Source organism: Falco peregrinus, chromosome 3 (genome assembly GCF_023634155.1).
Source record: "Falco peregrinus isolate bFalPer1 chromosome 3, bFalPer1.pri, whole genome shotgun sequence".
Taxonomy (NCBI): Eukaryota; Metazoa; Chordata; class Aves; order Falconiformes; family Falconidae; genus Falco; species Falco peregrinus.
The window spans coordinates 21,835,769-21,860,305 of record NC_073723.1 but is presented as its reverse complement, the minus strand read 5'-3'; the positions used below and the strand labels follow the sequence as shown (position 1 = coordinate 21,860,305).

The window sequence follows — 24,537 nt, the reverse complement described above, 5'->3', positions numbered from 1 at the left end:
AGCTCAAGTCAAATGAAAACACTCTCTGATCACATTCAAGCTTCTGGTCACTGGGAAAAAAATTCTTCTTTTTTTGCACATATGGATTTTCTTTTTTACCTAAAGTTTTGCAAAACAGTAAACATTACCTTCATCAAAGTCAGCGTCATCTTCTGTATGCTGTGGGAAAGGGAAGCAATTTGTGATTTCAAGTCTGTCATCCACCACAAGACCCAGCAGCACTCCTTGGACCACTTCATTCCCCTGTCCTTCTTCTTGGTAATGTTTAATGATCTTTAACACAACCTAGAACACAAAACAAGAAAATCATAACATGCAATGGATTTTTTTGTCCTCAAATTACACATTTGGAATTTCAAATTGGTTGAAGTGCTGCATAAATTAGAGCTGCAAACCAAGTGAGCTACTGGCTTTAACAACAGCAGTTTTAATATGGGTTGAAAAGTAGGCAGCCATCCTAACATTACCAGAGAATAAAAAAGACCATTAAATGTATGGTCAAAATGCAGTTCTAAACCAATTTTCTAAAACACCCTTCTAAAATGAAATATTGATCTTTTTTACTTTACCTTGTTACTATAACTGTTAAAAGCTATCTTACAGGGGCAATAAGCTCTCTCCTGAGGGAAACATTGCGCAAGAAACTAACAAAATTCCTTGAAAGTAACTAAGCAGAAACTGGTAGAAAATTTTTGAAAGGTACAAAATTTCAGTTGCATTAACCTTCAAAATTACATCTCATTGCAGTTTTACTTCAGATGATAGTCTAATTTATATTTTGTAAACTGTGTGTCACAGGCTACTTAAGAATAATGAATGATAACAGAAAGGAAAGAGGAGCAAAAATTACTCATCATGTTTTTAATAATTTTCACTTCCTTCCCTAAATCTGAACTCTACAATGAATAATTCTCATGAGATGATACTGTAAATTGGAACAGTATGAAAAAAATCCTCAAAAATAGTCAATCATTTGCAAGAAACACTTTAAACCTACATAACATTTTACACTTAACAACACGAACCAGAACAAGACATTACCTACAAACACAGACTTGAAAGAACTTATGTTTCGTCCAGCATAAGTGGGGTTTATTTCACTAAACCCTAATCCACCCAGCAAAAACACACTAGAAAATGTCCAATGGCTGTGTTGTCATTAAAGAAATAGTACTTCAGTGCCTGCTGGCAAACAGATTAATCCAATAGATTACAGTTCAACCACCCCAAGAACAGATTCTGTACAAATACTGGTTTTTGGTGAACATTCTGCAGGGGAGGAAAAAAAAGTTAAGGTCATATTTATACATCAGGAACATACATTTGTCCCTAGCTTTCTCCTTGGTTGTTCAGCAGAACTTTATCTCACAGTTGTAAACACACTATTAATGAATTACAGCAGCACAGTAGAGGTTAAATGGAAGGGGGGGGGGGGAGAAAAGAGTAGAAAAGAATTTTTTTACAAATACATTGCCTTCTTGGGCTAAATGGGAAAACAAAAGCCTCATATACAGCCTGCTGGAAAGGTAAGGATGGAGCAGGGAATGAAGAACAAATACATTTTTCATCCAAGTTGGATCTAAGTACCAAACAGGGCTAACACTCAGTGCTGCCTTGTTTATTCACAGTATCACTCACTTGTGCTTTCTCTTGCATCTAGACACACTTGCATTGAAGCTTCTCAATCACAGGTAGATACTGTTTCACCCCAATATACATTCACATCTGTCCCTCGAGTCCTTTGAAGCCATACCTTTTTATCCAATTTGTTAGAACAGGTCTACAGAGCAGACTGACAAATAGATACTTCGGTTATATAAATCTCATTTCATGGGAAAACAGTAAGGAAATTAAGATCAGCAAGCACTGAAGGAGAATTTAACAGGGCTGAAAACAGTACAGCAAATACCAGTTTGAGATCACCTGGATGCAGAAGACAGCTGTCTACCACCAGAGAGCCAGCACATAAATAGCATTCAACTTGCATTTAGCATAAAGTTAAGCTTTATCATGTATTTGCCATAAGCTCCACGGTCAAGGAATCCATAACTAACCAGACAGATTACACCACAGCATGCTCTCTGCCTACTATGCAGCTATTCTCAACATCTCCACAATCTTGTAAGCTTCACCTTTTCCAGTATTTTTCTCCTCATTTGCTCCTGAGTTTTCTATACCCACCAGCTCTCCCTGTCACTGCAATTCCTGTTCACCTGTTTGATTCCATTCCAGGAGCATTTGCGATACGATGACAATTTTATTGCAGCATTTCTGATTACAATTGCTTACAGAAAGCAGCTGCAAATGAAATAAACATGGGCTGTCATGTAGTATCGATGATTTTCCAGGGAGATAAAACTAGGAGTTCAAAACTTTTAAATGCTAACCAAATACCCCAATACACAACAAAGTTATTATACAAGTCTGCAGATTTCAACCTCCAGCCTGAAGACTACAGCAGATATTATCCAGGGAGATACAGACTCCAATTCAGGCCTACCTGCAAGTTTGTTTTCTAACAGAGTCTGAGAAAGGTAGCAGAGAAGGTCATGAACTCACTATTCTCAATTTCACACCCGTTAGCAAGCTGCAGAAGTTCAGGTTTATGACTGCACTGGAAAATACATTAGCTACTGAAATAATTTTTAAAAAGATAAATGGACAAGTCTGAGAAATGCATCCAAAGACACATGATTCTTGTTTTCTTTTTGTTCTTTGTTCTGGAGAGTTTTATTTAGCACATAAGACACAAGTCTTTAGTACAGCAGGCTCTTAAACTTGGATTGAAAAACCTGCCACCAAAATACTACCATACGACCAACAAGGAAACGTGCACTGGTGCTTTTGTTTCAGTACTAAAAACAGACCTTCAAGCATAAAGTAGAACTGTTTCTCTACTGATAACAAGATCAGTTTCAAACATTAAAAATCTCATTTCCATTTGTTTGCTAGTCTAGGTACAGCAGGGAGAGCTGATCACTATACAAATGACAATACCATGACATTTCCCTGTTTGACTGCACAAACCAATACTTCATATTGAGTAAACGACATAGACACCCAAAACAAAAAAGAAAAGCACTAACTTGTACTAGACATTTCCCAAAAAAGACATTATGTTTATGAAGCATCAGAACAGAATCAGAATAGTTTTACTGGTCTGATAATAAATGTCATAAAGTGTTAATATAAATATTAAAAGTAACACAACCCACTGAGAAATACAAATAAATTTTTCCAAATCACATAGAAAAAAAATATCCCAAAGAAAGCTAAATGAACACCAGTATAACCCATCTTTCATCCAATGCTGATTCACTTTCCACACACTATTTACAATTCCCATCCTCCTATTCATCTAATAAGAGATAGTGCCCCTTTGTACAAACTGTAGTTGTTTTTAAATACCCTTAGACCCTTAACTGCTGTACAATTGCTACATGGAATTAACAGTAACTAAACCACATTTCAACTCACTTAAATAAGTAATGCAGTTGGCCAGCCAGGAAAGGCTATGTACTCAAGTAGAAAATGGGTCAAGTAATTTGACGAATTTAAAAAAAAAAAAACAAAAAAACAAAAAAACCACACACACACACCCCGAACAAACAAACAAACTTAAGATTTCTAAATTCTGACACGTCTGAACACACAAACCAATAATGGTATGCAGCTTGTTTTATTAAATAGAATTAGGATATAAGAAATATTCAGGTATACAAAAACTCTAGAAAAGGATACACAAATAACTCCTAAAACTCGGGTCCCCCAGCCTTGTAAATTTTGTGTTCAAAATACCAAAGCAATTCAATCACTTGGAGTAGCCACTTGACAGATTTTAATGGCCGTTAATCCTCAATTAACAAAAAAAAAGTTTGCAGTTCAACATGCTTCTAATCTTCAGATCTTCAAAGCACTGCTCTAACATTAAGAATGAAGTCATACTACAAAAAAGAACCATTCTGAAACTATTAAAAATCTTCAAAGATATATATTTCAGCTGTAAGAGTATAATGCCAATTTTTAATTTTGGCTACATCCTGACATCACAGTTGTTAAATTCAAAAGTTTGTATCTCATTACAGAAACACCTATAACATGAATCACCAGCTGAAGTATCATAAGCCTTTGGGAGGTCCTGAGAAGATTCCTGGGGTCATGAATATGCCAAGACACACATTTCTGTATTTCTCTAAAGAGAGACAACGGCAAATCAAAGCACTGAAGATTCATTTACGATTGTGTTCCAGAGGGCTGAAAGTCACGACGTTGAAACCAGATTTCCAGTACCTGTGTTGTGTCTTACAGATGCAATATCAAACAAGAGAGCTTCTGGTAACCCACTGGATACATGATGTAATGAGCCAATTTACAGTCTTAAATCAAGCATTTAAATCTTTTTCAATGCTCAGCAATTTTTCCCACCCAAGAAAGCTCTGTCGGCACAGCCAGCACCAATTGCCAGCATCTGGGGAGAGGATGGGGAGACAGTATAAATAAGACTGTGTTATGTAGCTGTTTTCAAACCCACCATAAGTGAGACATGGGCATCAAATGTGGAAGGTGCCACAACTCCCACGTCCTCTCAATACCTAATACTAGTGAAACAGTGATCAATATTTAGTTTGGCAAAAGAGTCTTGAAAGCTCTTACTGCTAATAGCATCTGAAATACTTTGAATACATCCGTATCACATATGGACTCTACAGGAATTTGTAAAATGCAAACAGAGAACTTTTATATCTAAGCATTCCAGCATGAGTAATTTTACTTAAACTCCTAGCGTAGACAAAGACCAAGAGATAACTGTTGATGTAGTTTTGTAAACTGATAGATCTCAACTATCACTACAAACAATGACTCATGCAATTGAGTTTGAATTGTGCTAAACTCAAGGATGCCTAGAATCAAGACATCTACCTGATACATATAAAATGCATATATATCACCTCTGGAAAAAGCATTACTTAAGCTGTTTAGTAATATCCAGATGATGACATACCAAATTTTACATATCAAATTTTATACTAATTTAGTTGTCTTGCCTGCTTCCCCAGCTCACACTACACTAAAAGCAAATCTACAACCTGCGTTGTGCTGAAACTTATCCAATTAGGTATGCAAAAATGAAATTTAATTAAACAGCTCTGAAATACTCAGGTAAGCACTGAATGCCTTTGTTTTTAAACAAAGACTTGGGAAGGGGGAAAAAAAAAAAAACCAGAAAACTAGAGCAAAATATAACAAAACATGTCCAACTTGAAGAGTTCCAGATGGGGGGTGGGTGGGATATGTGGTTTGGGTTTTTTTGTTTTGTTTTGTTTGTTTGTCTGTTGTTGGGGGGGGGGGGGGGGGGGGCGGGGTGGTGACATGCGGGCTGGGAGGGCAGTGTTGGTGGTTTTTGAGGGTTTTTCCCCCCATAAGCTACCGGTAAGTGCTTATCCTACACTTTAAAAGGACAAGTTCTAGAAGCTGACGAGGCAAAACCTTGCCCTGAACTGATCTGTCTCCTGGCTATAGCACCGCTTGCTAAGACAGTAACAAAGCCTCTCAACTTTCCTGCCCGGAGAAAAGGAACTCTGAAGTGAAGTACAGACACCACTGCAATGGTTAAGGGTAAGAAAATGTGTCTAATACATGTAACAATCTGCTCTGGATGACTAAGGAGATAGATGTTTACAGGCACACACAAGAAATTCCAACTTAACCAGTGCAGTCCACAAAAACATGTTCTAGAAAACAGTCTGACAGTAAGGTATCAAAAGCACAAAATTAACAGGTTTATACCCTAGTCTTTTAGGTGTTGGATATGAAGCTTCATGGTGTAAGACTGCCACCACACAAAGCTGCGGCATGAAGTGAACTGAGGATGAGAAGTGAAACTGAATTTTCCACGTTACACTAATCTCGAGAAATCACAAACTCTACTGACAATCAAATGCTGAATTCACTTAAATACGCAGTCTAGCTCATCTGCAGAGATTTCTGAATTTTTCTAGATTCTCTTACTCAATAGTGCTGAATTTTTTACCATTCTGACATGATCAATGTCTAAACATTTACTCTTTTCTTCCTCGTGCTTCAAACTGGAATTAAAGCTCTTGACACTGTTAGACCAATTTTATCTCAGAAATTTAAAATAAATAAATAAATAAAGAGTTTTCCATTAAGACCTACAACATCTTAAACTAATTGCTTTGACAGGTATCTTCAATCCTAACTACGATTGGTGGCCAAAAAAAAAGTAATTTAATTCCCTGAAAAGTAATCAGAAAGATACTTAATCTGAACATACTGTCCAAAATCTAAGGCCAAAAGGACAAGACTGAGTAGACCTGAAAACCAAGGTAAATTTAGAAAAATGCTGTTTCTGAACAGCAAGTGCAGAAATAAGGAGTCTTGGCCCTCACTGTTCTGTCTAGCAAGAATAACAGTTGTCCTTTGGACAGAAGGCCTCAAACATCCAACAATATTTTACCTTTATCTTGACTGGCTAGAGCCTTAACACCAACAGTTACAAAGCCTTTGAAAATACAGTTCTTGGAATAGTAACCTTACATTTTATGTCATTCAACAGCTAATAAACACCAGATGTTAAAGTCTTATTTCTGAACTTGACAGAAATCTGAGGGTATAAAATCAATAATAATACAGGACGCGTAACAGAATGATGCATGCCGCTTCATACCATCTCAATCAGGTGCAAATTATCAAATCTCCTTCTGACATGAGAGTGGAAGTTTCCTGGAGCTGAGCCTGAATTCAACTATTATGAATGATGCATATCAATCTGAGGTGGTCCTCAAACAGGATACTACATATATTTTCACACAGAAATTATAAATCATAGGATTCTGTTCTTTTTGTCTCATGTAGGTTGTCAGTACCAAATAATTTTGGAAATCTGTATTATATTGAATGAAAAAAATTCCATCTTGAACTGTCGGGCTTGGGGTGGGGACAGGATGTTACATGCTTCTGTACTATTTGAATACTTCTGAGTATTTGGAAGCACCAAAGCTTATTATTCCCTGGGTGACTTACTACATCAATTGGTACCCTACCACCTGCTTAGTTTGTAAACACCAAGATTTCAGATGATTTCACTACAAAAGGAAACATCAGTAACCTTCAAAAAGGAGTGCAGCTCTAAACATGTACATTATGCTGAGAAAACTACCCAAATCATAACAGGTAACAGGTTATTGATTTAAACCCACTATTTTCTGTCACTTCTACTTGGTTTAGGAATTATATCACCCTGTAATTATAGGTATCTAGATGGTTTTCCATATTACCTCCTGCCTCATGCATACCATGCCTATATAGTGCTTATAGTCCTAACTCAACACTTTCTTGTAGATCTTTTTTTCCCCAACAGGATGAAGAAGGGGATAACATCCATACATATCATTAAGCTAGATATAACTTGCCATTTTATCTCAGTAAGTGGGTGACTCAAAGCACAATTCAAAGTCAGCGACAGGCCAAGAAGCATTTTATTGCTCCTTCCTGAACATTAAGTGGTTATGTGCACTCTTCAGGGCATGGCTGGAAAAGCTGTACCTTGCTTACACTGAAGCTCAGTCTAGAAAAGTAGACATTCAGTTCATTTTTCACTTTATGTAACTCAAGTTACACAGATTACCCATATCTCAGCAACACGTTCAATGCAAACTGAATGCAAAGCTTAAACCACCACCAGGAAATGCCCCATACAAAATACTTCCCAAGTATCTGCTCTTTTAGTTGTTCTGTTATTTGGCTTTTTAAGAAGAACTACTTCCAAACCACTGCAATGCAAGAGCTCTAGAATTTCCCTTCAAGCAAGAGGGAAACCCAGCATAACAAGAAGGGCCTTCCTCTACAACGATACAGCCCGCCTGCACCTTCCAACAGTCAGTCTTCCAGCAAAGGTGGTCGTTCACACAGCGCAAGTCCCAGCTCATTACAGGACACTGCCAAGTGATTGACACATATATTGTATTTACTGGAAGAACACCCAGCTGCTGTAAACTTGAGCTTCTCACTCTTCTGTTACTGGAATACTTCAAAAGCTATAGGGATTTAAAAAAAAAAAATAAATCCAAACTTAAAACATAAAAAAAAAAAGTTACTCCAAATTATAAAAATCACTGATTTTATATAAAGCCAGACACAGAACATGAAACAAACCATTACTTAATACCTAGAGCTAAAACTGGTAAATAGCAAAATCTTTCATTTTATATTTTAGATACGAACATAAATAGGTACATGGAATTCAGCCTGAAGAACTGAAATAGTACAGACACTAAGCCTGTTTCTGTACAAATACATTAGAAGGGGAGATTACTGAGTTTTGGTTAGAGGCCTGTTGGGTTTTCATAGGCTATGGTTTCCTTGACTCTGTCAGGAACTCACGTTAAACAGCTAGCGTCCTGTAGGTACCATGAAACATCTGTTTAAGTAATTTATTTACTTATGTCCAAGCAAGCTCCTTGTTCTTGCAAAAGGAGAAAGTTAAACTGCAGTGCACCAAAGGAAAAAGTCACTAAAGAGTGGAGAAAAGGAGTTTATTAAAACATAGAAACACAGGAAGATATCAAATCTTAATCAAGGCGTGTTTTACTTAAACAGACCAATCTCTTCCTGATTTTTGTCTCACTACATTTTTTACTTTTTTTTTTTTTTAAGACTGTGTAACAGTCCTGGTTAACAACAATCTCCATCGTTGTTCACAAGTGGCTGTACACTTTCAGTATTGCCTCAACACAAATAAAAATGCACCCTTACATTTGTGTATTTAAATTCTGCATTGCCCTGTTCACACACTGGTATAATGTATTTCTCTGCAATACAAAGTTTCATAACACATTTCACAGTACATGGATTCATGCTCATTCCCATGGAAACCATCAGGGCCAAGGGCACTGCAGAATAACTTCCTTGTAGAAACCATAAAGCAGCCCCAGGATTTCAATTGTGCAAGCAGCAGGGCATTAGATGTTATCAGCACACTGTTAGGAGGCAGTGATATGACTATAATAAGATTAACATCCGAAATTCTGCTAGTTACAAGTGGGATAGAGCATTTCCCCAGGACTACTTAGTGTATCATTCCTCCTATTTCATAAATCTCACTGAACTCAAATCTTCTGAAAATATTCAGTACTTCAGGCAATTTTTGTAAATTGCCAATACAATTTATATTTATTATGTTTAATGAATTCAATACCTAACCATCATTTCAAGAATGAAAGTTGATTAATATACTCCTTTAGAGCACAACATATGGAAATTATATAGAAGCAGTAAAGGCAAGCAGTTTCAATATTTTCCGCTTGATACACGAGAGCCTTACACTTACACTTCAACATACAGTCAGTACGTATGTTCTGTGTATTAGTGAATCACCATCGTTCAAATATTTATAGTGCTCACTGAGCTACTAGTGTATTTGCAAGTAAAAGGTTTTCTCTTCAGTATCAACTTCTAGCAGCTTCCTATAGAAAGATTTAGAGATGACAGCCAAAAGTCGCAATAGCAGATTTTATTTAGCAGCCTATTTTTTCATCAGATTGTGCCAAACTGTTATCATTTTGAAGCTGAAGAAAAACTGCAAGACAGTTACCCTTATCTATTTGGCTTTCAAAAATTAGTAAAATAAGGCAGAGCTAGATGGGGAGGAGGGAGCGGGGGCTGATCTGAGACTACTGATATTTTTCAAAGACCATACCCTGCACAACAGAACTGAAATATGGATGCTATTTTAGAATGTATTTTAAAATCATTACTTCCATATGCATTCAACAGATGCTTCCAAGTAACAGTAAAATCCCTACTGGACACGACTTCCATATCATTGTAACAATTTATAACTTTTTTGTGCAACAATTTTTTCCACATTCAAGCACTTATCCTTCCTGGCAAATGCTTGGTTATTGTGCTAAGGAGCTGTGACAGTGACAGACTCTCGTAGTAACAGGTAGTGCAATCCAGAAAACCAAGCCTGGACTGAGCCTCAGTTTTCCTGCTGACTTAAAGCATAAACCTAACGAAAAAACATGAAAATCAATTATTGCTGGTAATATTCAGCTTCCCAGCCTTTCCAATAGAGTAAGACTTGCCTTTGTATCACCATCTGAACATGGCCATGTGAAAACCGCTTCCAGAACAACTCCATTTCCAGTAACAGCTACTGTGACAGTGAGATTAAAAACAACCATTCTAATATTATCATTGGGAGTGCCAATGGATAAGGCAGGATAGCTTTCAGATTGTTCCCAAAAAGTGATACTATAGCTGCAGTAAATACCCTACAAGTCATCTAAAGTTTAAAAAGCTTTAAACCAGGTGGGTTTTCTGCATTCATAATAATGCAATAGTAAAAAATAATTGAGTGCTCCTAAGTCCTCAAAACCCAGCCCTATGTTAATGAAGAATTTTGTCAATGAGATTGCTTATTTTCCTCAGATACGGATAAAAAAACCCAAATATTGACAAGAGTGACTTACATCTCCAACTAAAATCCTAAACATCAAAGGGGCACAACACTTGCTTAAAATCAATATGTATGTATACTGCATATTGCACAGGTAAGGGGCTCCATAGCAGGGATGCACAGCAAACAGACTGCAAAGCAGGATACAACGTTTAAGTAAAACAAAGGCAGAGACTGACAAGCCTTACACTCTCAAAGCAGCATCCTAACCCTCCTTTTCCAATAAAACACCAAATATTTATATAAGAAAATGGACTCCTGTGTGAACTTGAGTCAAAGGGACTGCGACCTGTGGATGAGTCCACACGGGAGCAGGACATCTTGAAGCATCTGTGGCTATGGATAAGCCCATGCCAGACCAAGTACATCTCAAAGCATCTATGGCCATGGTTACATCTGTGCTGCAGCAGGTATACCTCTGAAAGGATTGTTCCCCAGGGTAAGTCCACAGTGGAGAAGGAACACCTCAAACCATCTGCGTCTCTAAATACCTCCATGCTGCAGCAGGTACACCTTGAAGCAGCAGTGGCTGTGCCTAAGGTCATGCTGGGGCACCTCAAAGCATGTGGCCATGATAAGGCTCCACTTGGAGCAGGTACACCCCTAAGGGACTGCAGTCTGTGGATAAATCCAAGCAGGAGCAGGGGCAAGAGGAGGAAGTTAATTGTAATGTTAAACCCTATGGTGTGGTCCAAAGGAACCAGGGGTGGAGACCGTAATGGAAATACCTTTAAACTGTTGTAACCTGGGATTTGAGTTGCATGTTATAGGAATAACTTACAGCAGGAACTCCTTGTTGCTAGCCAGGCTAGGAGCAAGGGGAATGGTTCACTGCAATGTTAAACCCTGTAACTTGACCTAAAGGGACCAGGAGTGGAGATTGTAATGGAAATACCTTTAAATTGTTGTAACCCATGCTTTGAGTTGCATGTTATAGGAATTACTATAGCAGGAACCACCTGAACCAGTGGGAGGACAATCCCTACAGTAGCAGTACAAGTACAACAGTGACCGTACCCGAGTTGGCTTCGGTGCCCAATAATTCCACCCAACACACCATCTCTCCTGTCCTGAGTGACCACTATAACAGATGGACCCCAAAGTCATGGACTAAATAAACTCAATGGACATTCTGTGGACATTTTACAGACGTTATATAGGGGTGGTCTACAGACTAAGAGAATGCTATCTGCATATTATATCAAAGGAAGGGAAGAGGGTGGGGGTTAAATGAGGATGTACTGGATAGTGTGGGACCTGCGCATAACATAAATGGTATGGAAAAATGGGTAGAAAATGTGCTGGTTTTGACAGGGACAGAGTTAATCTTCATAGTAGCTGGTATGGGGCTGCATTTTGCATTTGTGCTGAAAACAGTGTTGATAATTCAGGGACGTTTTGTTACTGCTGAGCAGCACTTACACAGAGCCAAGGCCCTTCCTGCTTCTCCCACCATCCCACCAGTGGGTAAATATGGAAAAATAACACACAAAGTAATCATACCCATAAAATGTCTCTGACAAAAAAAGATTAATAAAAAAATACTATATCAACAGTAAGTTGAAAATCCATTATCTTTCGTCAAAGACTAGGAGAAAAAAAAAAAAGAAAGAGACTTGATCCTCTTTTTCCAAGGCCTCTCATAAGGTCTAAGATTTATTTAAAAGATGGAAGAAAAAGTCCTAAGATGTAATAGGGCATAAATGATGCATATTTTCTACATACCACAAAGGGCCTTTCAAAATCTGTGCCTGCTCTATCTTGTAACCTTCCTTCAACTATACCATGCTGCAGGTCAGCTGCAAAGGTCTACTTTTGTTACAATAAACTGTAAACCAAAACAGAATATTAAACAATGTTTCAGTGTGCAGGAAGACATAATACATTGTCTCAGCAAAGCCAGGAATTGTCACTTCCCCACTAATGAACACCCCAGTCAAATTTAACACCTAAGGTAAGACACAAAGGTAGTGCTTATCATCTCATTTGTTTCTGATGCAACATTTTAATCATTAAAATGTTGTTTATTTGAAAGATATTTGGTGGAAATACGCTTTTGCTTGGTACTTTTAACACAGCCAAATAAGTATCACAAGATTTACTGTTTTCAACAGCTACACATACATAATTACCAGGCAAAAGACCAGTTTAATATGCACATAACAGGAACAAGACATAATGAGAAGTTTAACTGTTAAAGACAGTAGTGTAGAAGGCAACACATTAATTCTCCTTGCATGCAGCAACGCAGCGGGAAAAAAGAAAAAAAAAAAAAGGTTGTTTTGAAATAGTATTTCCCCTTCAAATTTTGAAGTGTAAAACTCCTCAACACATTTAAGCCACCTCCACATTTAGATTAACTCCTTTTGTCAGCATACTAGTTTCATGGTATGAAGTGATACCAGATGTTCTAGTTTTAAATGCCTCACTAGAGTATACTTACATGACACTCAGTAGATGCTGAGTGCACCAATGCACTCTTACAAATCATTTAAAGTTTGTGCTCTGTTAGCAAGTATACCTCCTATCCATTGACAAAATACACTGAAATTTTAAATCCTCAGACCACCATGATGAGGGTACTTAACACATTTCAGGTTAAGAAATCTTCACTAAGCCTGAAAAGTGTTATATTCTAAGGAGGCCCTTGACCCTTCAGCTTGCCAGTACACATCAATGCTTTGTCTTCTGAATGTAAACACAGACTGTATGCCAGAAGTTCCCCTCTGGGTTAGATTCAAGCAACTCATTGAACCTGAAGATTAATAGAAAGTATATACATATTACCCAACTCATACAAAACGCTTGTCTTCATGGTTCAAGGTATCCATGAACACATCAAGTTAGTATTCAATTCACACACGAACTCTCAGTGCCAGCATGATCCAATCTAAATTTTTAAGAAAACAGGTCAGGAAAAAGTCAAAGAGATTAAACGTCAACTTGAAATTTTATCTGAAGTCCTTTGGAGGACACACAAAACAATACAGCCTGAAGGACATTATATTCTAAAATCCCATTCTATAGCTCTGCAATGTCAAGAACCTTACAGAGAACAGCAGGCAGAACACAAGAGTCTGGGCATTCTTGCCAAGTCTTCAAAAAGGGTAAAGTATAAGAGAAGAATCCACAAGAAAAGCTAGGAAATGCACTATCTTCACAACTGAAGAAATGTCAAAGGTTTTTAGACAGTTCAATACAGACTTCACTGTTATTACCAATTACTCCATTACTATGGAAATTGATCACTTTCTTTCCAGGAGTGTCAAAAGTTGTCATTTTAAAAAGTCCTTAAATAAACATTTGCAAGATGGGTCTCAAAAACTGATTTTCAGTAAACATTGTACATTATTTCATTTACTATGATCAAACATGTCATCCTAAAGAGCTCCTCACTCAATAAGCTAAATAGGCTTTCCCTATTAACAGCTGGGGATACAAATCCTATCTATCATACACCTTGAGGACAAAAAGGGCTGGTAATAGAAAACAAGGCACAAGCAACTTAAATACCACAGCTAAGAGCAGAGTAATCACTGAAAAACAATTCAATAATGTTAGGGCGTTTTTAAAAAGACAGACTTACATGTTTTTACCCATGTTAAAAAAAAAAAAAAAAACAACACACAAGAACTCTACATACCATAGATGAGAATGCAAACCATTAGGCACATGACACCATCACCAAATCAGGGATGATGTAACAATGCTTAAAGTAACAATCTTTGATTAAATCAGTCGTATCTGACACAAGAGTAATATCTACACTACAGCCACACTGGTGCAAATACAAGTGCAGACAAGGCCTACAGCTTCTCACCATCTTCTTGACATATTTGTGTATTAGCCAATGTATATTTTTATTCAATATAAATTAACTGACAAGTATATCTTAAGGTTTAGCTTAAGTTCTATACAAACTTCAAGAAGTACATCTAAATATATATATTCAAAGACTCAGAATTAAGTAGCTGGAACAAGTATTACTTGGCATTAGAAGGTAATCTTGAGTATTAACATGGCCTCCAATCCTTATTTCAGAGTCTGATGATTTAAAGATTCAGGTATCCCTCACTCACTGCTATCCATGAAGGCTTCTGTTAAAAGCTCTAGCAATATTTAATTAACTACAGAATGGCAATTTGTTACTAATATTAAGGCTTTCCACATCAGCAGCTATGAAGACAAAGGAATAGAAGCCTATAGCCATTTTGAGAAGCCTACATAACTTTTGCTATTTTCTACAATATGTAAAATGTGTGCAATGGGCATAAGTGTAAAAATAATTCATACATAGCGGTTTAATAAAAAAAGGAAACATCATCCCCATTAATGAAGTAAGAGCAATGCACATATGCTTTAGCATGTTGTTATGCAAGAGCAATATGTAAGAAAACCTTAGTCAGTCACACTGTTCTCCAAAAGCATTACTGGATATAGTTTTCTGAATGCATGCATAAATTCAAGAGGTGAGGATTTAAAAAAGAAAAAAAGTCATACATTGGTGCTTAAGAATTTAATCATACGAGGAATTACTTTACTTTTACTCTGCCTTCCTAGAATAACCTCATGCACAAGTTGTGCAGTGCAAACGCTTCCCAGTAACAACATACTTCCTTGTGACTACTCTGAAGGCAAGCTTGATCAATAAAAAACACTTATTTGGCCTAGCAGCCAGCATACTTGCCTTGCTAAAAGATCCCCATCTCCCAACTCAGAGCTGTTATCTTGCTAGAGGAAAGTTTCCATATATCCATTACCTACATACTACTGGTCAGCCATGACCCACAACCCACCACATGGAGTAATTCTGGTTTTGAATATCAGTTCAGTTTCTGTATTACAAAAGCTTTCGTGCTCATCTAGTAAAAATATCTTGCCTGATCTTACATCTCCGAGTGTGATATACCAGTTCATCTCCGCTTTCACAGTTTTATATCTTGCCTGATACAACTTCTACAATTGTGAGAACTGCAGAAATATGTCAAGGAAGCCCTTGGTAAATGCAATTTTAGACAGCTGAGTAGGGTTAGAAGTTTTACTAAAAAAGCATTCCAGAAAAGTCTCCAAGCTTTGATGGAAATTCAGAATCTCTTATTAGGACTACACCATTTCCCAGTACTTCCAACAGTAGACTACATAAAAACTGGAGAGTCTGCACGCTGCTCCCTTATACAAAGCTCAGCTTTCTGGTATCCCAGGAATAAGCTTATCTAAGAGTACAAGTTTGCAAGATTAGGCTACGTAGCAACAGCAAACGAGCCTGCAAATGAAGAAAACCCACCAAAGCCTCACAACACCCTATAGCCATCAACCTACTACTTCCAGTAAAGCAATGTAATACTGACCCTAAATAATGTTATCATACCTGTGATCACTTTGTTGAAAAGGACACTAATCTTGCAAAAGCAAATGCTGAAGAATCACTACAAACATGAAACAAGGTTACCCTGCAAACTTCCAATGTAATTAGGCAGCAAAAGGGAAGACAAGACTTCTTAATGACAAATCCAACTCGCTCCACTTGCTCTCATGGTCACAGCATAGTTGCTTTAGTACCTGAGTTTCTCTGTCCTCTTTGCCTCATTTACTCACTTTGCTGTGTGAGAAAAAGGATGCAAAGATACTACAGAGCAAACAGCTGGCACCTATACAGTTAAAGGCTATAATCCAATGCATATGTAAGAGGCCAAATAAAAATTGCACCAGCAGAACAGTAAGGGGGGGGGGGGGGGGGGGGGGAGAGAGAAAAAACTTAAGAGATAATAAATATGATATGCAGCTGATCAGACTTGTTCATTACACTCTTTTCTACAATTATAATGGCTCTTCTTTAAAACTGCAGATGCAAGAAATCCAAGTACCCTTACCATTCATCCAGGAAGCACAAAATTAACACTGTATTTCCCTTTTACCCTCTCTCATTTCAAATTTTCCGCTGGAAAACAAGTAAACAGCAGCATTCTGGAAACAACAGCAATATTCCACAAGTGGGTTTACATCTGAAACCCTGTACAACAGAGTAGTGTTTAATGACACAGCCATAACATCAAACAAAAACAGACATTTTTTTGTTACATTATCTCTGTGGTATAATGCAGATCCCAAATAGGTATAGGGAAAAGAATGAAAAAGGGGAAAGATGATGTTTGTTACCTTTAAGGAAACAAACACCAAGTCACCAAAAAAAAAAAAAAACCACCACCCTGAAGCAGATGTTCATGTGATTCCATGAAAAGGATATTTTCAATACAGCTCTCTGTATAAATCAACAATACAGTCCCACTGCCCGCACTCCCAGAAAATATGTGATTTTTAGGGACAGCTACAAAAGTTTTAAGTATGCAATTGAAGTTTAACTTCAGATTTAAGACCAGTTTTGTAGAAATAAGAAAAACTAAAATTTACACCCAAATTTACAAATTCAGATCACTCAGACTAATTTTAAGTACAAGAGTCTTGTAAAAGTTCCAACAAATTTATGGACTTTATTCTGCGTTTTGACATCACTAAAAGCAATCATTTGGTAACCTAACCTCCTCCCTTGCTGTCTTGCAAGAAACAGGAATGCACAAATATATTTCCTTTTCGTAGATTAACACTGAAGGTCACTTGACTGCACAGGTAGGTACTCGCAGAAGAAAACTGCTAGGCCTGTTCAGCAAACCTGAAAATTTCTTTCCATGCAAAGGAATAACTACTGCTACTGCTTATGTTCTAAAATCCATCAGCTTAGAGTTTGAAATTTATTGCACCTTACTAAAGGAAAAGAATAAGGTCAGTGAACCAAATCTGATTAACTTCAGCAGCTGAATTCCAAAAAAATCAGCCCCTACTAAAGAATTTCTAGAAATACAACAAGGAGTCCATCAACACCTCTTGCCAAAAAAGAAGAAAAAGGTAAGAAAATTATGGCATTGTTTTACATTTATGTCAGATAGCATGTGATAATCATTAACCCTTTAAGGAAGATCCTGAGACTGGTTTTTGAGTCCTTTGCTTTGAAGGGTCACAAAACTGAAACTGAAAATCTAGCAAGCTTGTAAGCATTGAAGGAATGGCTCACAAAGTCATGCACAATCTAGTCCAAACTACATCCATGAATTCTGTCAGAAATATATGTGTTCAAGCTATAATACAGTTCTTATACCTGGACCCCACTAGCTACAGAAAAAATCAGAATGGCCTCCAGCAAGTGTAGTAAAAGCCAGAAATTACAACATTTGTTCCATCTTTTGCTACTTCTCCATTCAACAGGAAAAAGGGATCAGACAATCCACTGCACACCAGTAACTGGGAAGAAAACCTATGTTCTGTCCTTCCTTGCACTCCTCACACACGCACTCCCCCCACGGCTGTGCTACTTTCTCATCAATATGTGAAGCTTAGAAAAAGCGTATGTTATATATCCTTACTATCAATGAAAAAGTGAACAGAGACAAAATTTAATTATCTGCAAGAGACTCCTGGATGTCTGGTCACAGCCACAACATCTCCAATCTCCGAGTAGCATGCCTGCAATTAAATACAGCTGCAATCAACTGTGAATGCAGCTGGTACATCTGGAACTAGCTGCCCTGATCTACTACCAGGCAGGTCAGAGTACTCAGAAGCCTCGGAACTAATAATAAACCAAAGTAATTTTTAGTCTTCTTGTGTCTGAATTCTGTTTAAATTAATGTTCTCAAATGGCAAGAGATTATCATAAAGTGATCTTAACTCTGTACTTCTTTTAAAGCACAACTACAAAACACTTTGAGGTGACCACATCAGCTACACACGTTCCAATAATACCAAGACACTGAGTCAGTAGACTTATTAGTCTAGTTCCCTATGGAAGGGAAACTTATATAATGTGAATTGGGCCTGGCTGAGCCCCACTGCAGCCCACATAGTGCTGTGCTTGTATTGGTAGCTAGAAACGGGGTGACAACACACCAGTGTTTTGACTGGTGCTGAGCAGTGCTCACACAGCACCAAGGCTGCTTCTCCAACCTGCCCCATCACCACCAGCAGGCTGGGGGTCGGCAAGATCTTGGCAGGGGACATGGGTCAGCTCTCCGGCTGAAGTGACCAATGGGACATTCCATACCATATGACATCTGCTCAAATATAAAAGCTAAGAGAAAGGAGGAGGAAGGCGGGGCATTCATTATGACATTTATCTTCCAGGTCAATCACTATGCATACTGAAGCCCTGCTTCCTGAGAAGTGGCCAATCCGCCTGCTGATGGGAAGTAGAGAATAACATCTTTTGTCTTCCTCCACTTCCAGGTGCGTGACTTTTGCTATTGCTTCTTTAAACTGCCCTTATCATGACCCACAAGGGTTTTTTTCCATCTTATTTTCTCACCCCCATTCTGCTGAGGAGTGATAAAGCAGCTTGGTGGCATCTGGCATCCAGCCAAGGTCAAACCACTACATGATGTCATGTTCATCCTATACTTCCAAAGCTGCTACTGATTTCATTAAACTTAGGAAACTAAATTTACTTCTTCAAGAGTGCTCTCCTTCCTATGGACTCCATGCAAACAGACAGCTGAGTAAAGAGACCATCTGAAGAATAAGCTCACTCACCTTCTAAAAATGCCTTTAGAAAGCTATCCACAGAAGATAAAAAAAATTGTGTACTCCAAATGGACAAAACTTTAAGAAGGTGTGAACTAATTACGTCCAAAAGCCTACTGTAAAAACCCAGTCATGCTTTTGCTTCCCCCCCCACCCCCATTCTTGTATTAAAATCATCATTTGCTCCCCTGTGATTATTGCAGATGGACACTTGCTATAAAATTTACAATTACTGTTTCTAAGAAGTCCAGAAGGCTTTGAAGAGTCTTCATAAAGCTCCTTGCAGTCATAATCATCACAAATTTGAGTTACTGGGCAAGTGCTACCCTCTCAAAAAAGCAGAAACATGAGAAGGTTGCAGACAGAAATATCCTGTACATGTGATCACCAGTACTGTGAAAGCAAGTTTTCTTTGGGCTACTTGAGTGGAGTGAACATAATGGAATCTCTATCCAAATTTCTACAACAGCAAGCAAAGACAACAAAATGTGATGTATTGCACTCATCTTCTGATCTTTTTCTCAGGATGGCCAAAAACAAATATACAAAATCTTACATCTCATCTGAAAGAAAAAGCACATTATAACTGTAAGTTTCTGGAGTTATTTTTTACCCTGCAATTCCTAATTTCTTAGAAAGACTGACCACTTGCACTGGAAACTGCTTTCACTATAGGTTTATTCCTTAAGCAAACAAGTTTTCTGACATGCTGCTACATCAACAAAAGCTCAACATAAAACCTGAAACACATGGGATACTTTGTTTGTTGAACCAATACAAGCTGAATCCACCCAAGCACTTCATGATGGCATCAACCAGTGACACATTAGGACTTCCCATAATATGCAACTAAACACACATTATTCTTTACAATTGCACACATACTTATACAGCTTAAACGTCCCTCCTCACTAGGGATGAGTTAAGCACAGTGATCTGTAGAACAAGTACAGGCTGCCACTACTGATCTTTATTACTCAATAAACACAAAGTAGTCACAATATTGTCTTAAAAGGGGTAACAGAAATCTCGTATTTCTATTCACCACTTAGCTTAAGCTGCAGTACCCACACAGCTCAGTAATTCAGAAGATGACCAGTTCCAAACACCTCAAAGATGCCTTATTTAACAAACCTCCTCAGCATCAATGGCTCTGAACCCACATGCAATCAGTGTCTTTTTCTATATTGTAAAAACAACTGTATAAAGTCAATTTTTTTTTTGATACTGCGGTCATTCCTCACATTCCTGAGCTGGATGAAGAATACCATCCACTTGTGCTTATCACACCTTACAAAAGACATTCCCCATTCAAAACTGTCAGTATCGCTGTACACATAGATAGTTTTGTCTGCTACAAATGTCTCAAAAATGAATCAGAAAATAAAACCATGTTCAAGCTATCAAAAATAGAATGCATTACACACAAAAATGATACAGTAACTAGCCATATGTACCATTTGATGACTGAGACCTTAACTATCTAGCAGAAAAGCTAACAAAAAAAGGGTACAAACTTGTATTTTTCCTGTCCTTTTTCTCAAACTAAGAAGACTGGAAATCTACATTCACATTTAATTTCAGGAGCATTTTATAAACAAGCATTCAGGTACTTCAAGTTATGAAGTGTCTACAATGTGACAGTTCTCTCTGTCCTCCTAAATTTTGGTGCTATTATACATGCAAAATACTCCAATAGTATGAACATTTTTAAAAGTTATGTGAATTTAGCCTCTCTTATTAGCTAGGGTTTCATTGTTTGCTTTTACTTCTGCCATGGCAGTGCTTTTTAATTTATTGCTGTTACCTGAAACAAAATTGCACTTGATCTAAATCCAAATTATACCATTACGTAATAAAATAAGGAATTATTCAGGTTAACATAAGAAAGGGTTTAACTATAGGATGCTCTACTTGCACTAGATTTAAGGAGGCGGCCAGCAAAGCAGGCATTGGTGCATCATTATGTATTATGTTTTAAGGTGACATAATGACACTTAGAACTTCTCTGCATTACTAACAATATTTTCTTTTACTTTACTTTTCCTCTGAAATAACAAGCTTTCTAAAAATACCTTCACATTCTCACAGAGAAGTCTCATGCATCTTCTATTTTGGATACACAGACCCAAAAGCAACCTACATACCGTACCTTTCCTTTCAAAGCAGTCCCATTTGAAAGGATTACTTATGACAATGCCAAGAGATGAGGCGCCAGCAGAGAGAAAGAGATCGCCAACTTCCATGATGCCCACTAAAATTCATCCCTAGTTTTGGCATGTAATCACCCCAGTCATCACCAAGATGACTGACAAAGTCTCATTACTTTGTGACAGCACAGGTGACACTTTCAAATAAGATATGAGAAACATTTTAGCAGAATTTCAGTAAGACTTCAAAGGACTTGCAATAGGAGCCACCTTACAAAGCAAGCAAATTTATGCCAATGCCTCTGCCTCTGTTCACCACAGGTGTCACGGAAGTTTGTGAACCACACTTAGTGTCCCGAGAACACTTTATGTAAGGCCCACTGGGAGACATCTTCAGCAGGTGAAAAGGTGAAAGCCTTCAACTGTTTTCAGTAAGTCAGCTTCCTCTGTACAGACTCCGTGCAAGAGGCACCACTGTGCTGTACCGGAATAATACACAAGAAGGGGGAGAAGCATAAAACAAAAAGTAATCACAGGCATTTGTTGGAGTTTCAGAAGCAGACCATGAGGGCCACTCACAATTGATTTGAATGAGCAGTAGTTCACAAAGCAGATTACACATCTGATAGAGAACAGTTTTGAAACATCTGATCTCTATATTTCATTAAAGCAGGAACAAAAGAAATCAAATGTAACAGTTGTTACTAAGTCCAAAACTGACCAAACAGCTTTTACACCCACAGAAACTGAATTAAAGGTGCCAACCTCTATCCTGCTCTTCACTATTCCTTTTCATTGTTCCCCCAAACTTCCTAATAAAAATACCCACACAGCACACTGTCCGTCTGGCAGTAGCCTGCTTGCAACCGCAGCAGTCTGCTGTCAGCTGCTATATTTTCAGGGCTATGTTTCACACCTGGCCATTTTTCACCACTCCTTGAAAATGCTATATGTACCAAAGCACCAGATAATCAGACAGATGAACTGAATATTGCAGAAATACTTCTGTTAAAATTTTCTATCTCATAAGAACCACTATACACAAATAAGTTATTCTTCCTCTTCCCAGGTATTTATTACACCATATAACTCCAGGATAATGGCTGGGGACTATCACTAATAAATGCCAAGTAGGCTCCAAAGCTTGCCTCAAAATTATGTCTTCCTTCTCATTACTGGTATATCCATTCTCCTTCACACTTCAGCTGTAAAGTGTTCTGGTGACACTTGGTAAATATAGGAAGTAACAAACAATGCTTCTACCCTTAAAAAGTTTAAGTGAGTATTTTTTCCCCAAACTGTATCATTAAGAGTTATTATCAACCATATGAGACATGAACTGACACAAAAATAGCCAGCAGCAAAGCCAAGAACCAACTTCAGTGGATGCTCTTCCACTTCAGGTCTGCACGGATTGCCTCTATTAGGATGGCTCCATACTGTGCTAAGTCCCTTCAGTCTGTCACTTCATGGGATTTCTTATGAAGAAAACACAGTAGGTGCTGGCAGCCCTAACAGAGAAGAGGAAAACCCACCGTGCTTGCCACCTCTTACACCTGCGTAGCTTTCAACTGTCTGAAGTATGAAAGGTGGAAACAGAAAACCCGGGCACCGGGGCAGAGGAGCTGAAGGATGAAAGGGCTTATTTAAAAAACATTAATTTCTGCCCTGTCCCCGTCCTCGCTTACCCAAGGGAGGGCGCCGCTCCGCTCCCCACGGGTGAGCAGAGGCGGGGGCTGGCCACGGGTGAGGAAGCTCGGCGGGAAGGCTAAACCACCCGCGCCCCTCGGGTCGCCGCGGCGGCCCCGGGACGGCCTGTCCCCCAGCCGCAGCACCGCCCCACGGACGGGACCGGCCCCGCCGGCGGCTCCACGCGGCCGCGCCGTCCCGCCCATACCTCCGCCAGCGGCGGCCCCGACCCCTCCGCTCACCAGCCCGTCGATCTGCACTTGCTTGACGGCCGAGTCGCCCGTGGCGGCGGCCTTGCCTTTGCCTTTCGAGGCGCCGAAGCTGCTGCCGGCACCCCCGGAGCCTTCCTTGCGCGACGCCATCTTTCCCCTCGCACCGGCCGGAAAGAGAAAAGTGAAACACCGGAAGCGACAGCGAGGCCGCGGCGGCGCGCAGGGAAACGGCTCCGGGCGGAAACACGCGCAGAGCCTTCCCTCCGGGCCCCGGCGCTCTCCGCGAGGGGCGGCCCTCGCCTGGCCTCGCCAGCCAACACGGTAGTCTCAGGTGCGCCTGGAGAAGGAGAAACCCTGTGCCTCAGTGCAGGAAGCCTGTGGCCATCCCAACTCGCCCCGCCTGGGACGGAAGAGGGGCCAAGGAGGCCTTCTAAGGCCTTCCTCCTCTCCACATGCCTGTTGGCCCCTTGCAAACCGTTTATGGCAACCGGGGAACCTCCCGCTGTGCATTTCCGTGGCTTCCTTGGGCCAGTCTGGTGCTTATGGTCATGTTGCGGGCTGCGGTGAGGGCTCCCCACCGGGACTGAGGGAGGCTCTTCCCGTGGGGACACTTGATAACCCAGTTTGATGTTGAGGGGGAAGTGCTTCCAAGAGATAACAGGCTTGAAGGCTTTAGATTTTACTCTTTAAAAATGCCAGCTGGTATGGAGTTAGGTGAATATCTGTTGAGCATGAGTAACAAGGCATCAGTGCACTGAGAGGGGATACAAAATCTTAACATTAGATACAAAGAAAACCCTGAACTATTAACCCCTGGTGTTATTGTCAGGACAAGGTTTAAGTGTTGTATTAGGGTTTGCTTTGCTGCTCTTTTTTTCTTTTGGTTTTAGGGGTTTTTTTAAAGTCTTTCAAGCCCTACACATTCTTCTGAAAAATGAAACAGGCTGTGAAAGGTAGACATACCAAACACTCCAAAGCTGTCCAGACACTATGCCAGGTATATGATCTCATAAAAACTTGCCTTTTTAAAACAGTTGATACTAATTTCTACCTAAGGGAGGGGAACTCATCTACCAACACCAATACCAAGATGTATCTGCGTTTTCCAGCAGACACAGACCCAGCATTTGCCTGTTGCTATAAAATGACTTTAACATCACTTAGAATATTCCCTACCAGCTGCCTGCATTGGAGCTGGAACAAATTCTAGCAAATAACCTAGTATAATAATCACCCCCACCTGGCAAATCATATCCTAAATGCCACTGATATTACTGACTAGACCTGCCTTGACTCTCAACAAGAAACCTGGATACCCAGCTTAGCTAAGAACACTTTGCAATAGATGTCTAACATTGGGTGAGACAAATTCCATTTTTCATTTTCCATTAGGAAAAAAACTGTTCAAGGGAGATTGAAGGGGAAGTTTAGAATT

The 24,537-nt window shown here is 39.0% G+C and overlaps 1 protein-coding gene across 1 annotated transcript in view; it reads right to left on the bottom strand.

Annotated features, from left to right (window-relative positions):
• Positions 1–23,345, bottom strand: part of EIF3H (eukaryotic translation initiation factor 3 subunit H) — an 88,949-nt gene extending 65,604 nt beyond the window's left edge. Inside the window, exons 1-2 of the mRNA XM_055799412.1 lie at positions 23,133–23,345; positions 129–285 (exon numbers count right to left, since the gene is read on the bottom strand). Coding sequence (XP_055655387.1) covers positions 129–285; positions 23,133–23,252 — 277 coding nt within the window. The 5' untranslated portion in view covers positions 23,253–23,345. The remainder of the gene's footprint in view (positions 1–128; positions 286–23,132) is intronic.
• Between the last annotated feature and the right edge of the window lie 1,192 nt (positions 23,346–24,537).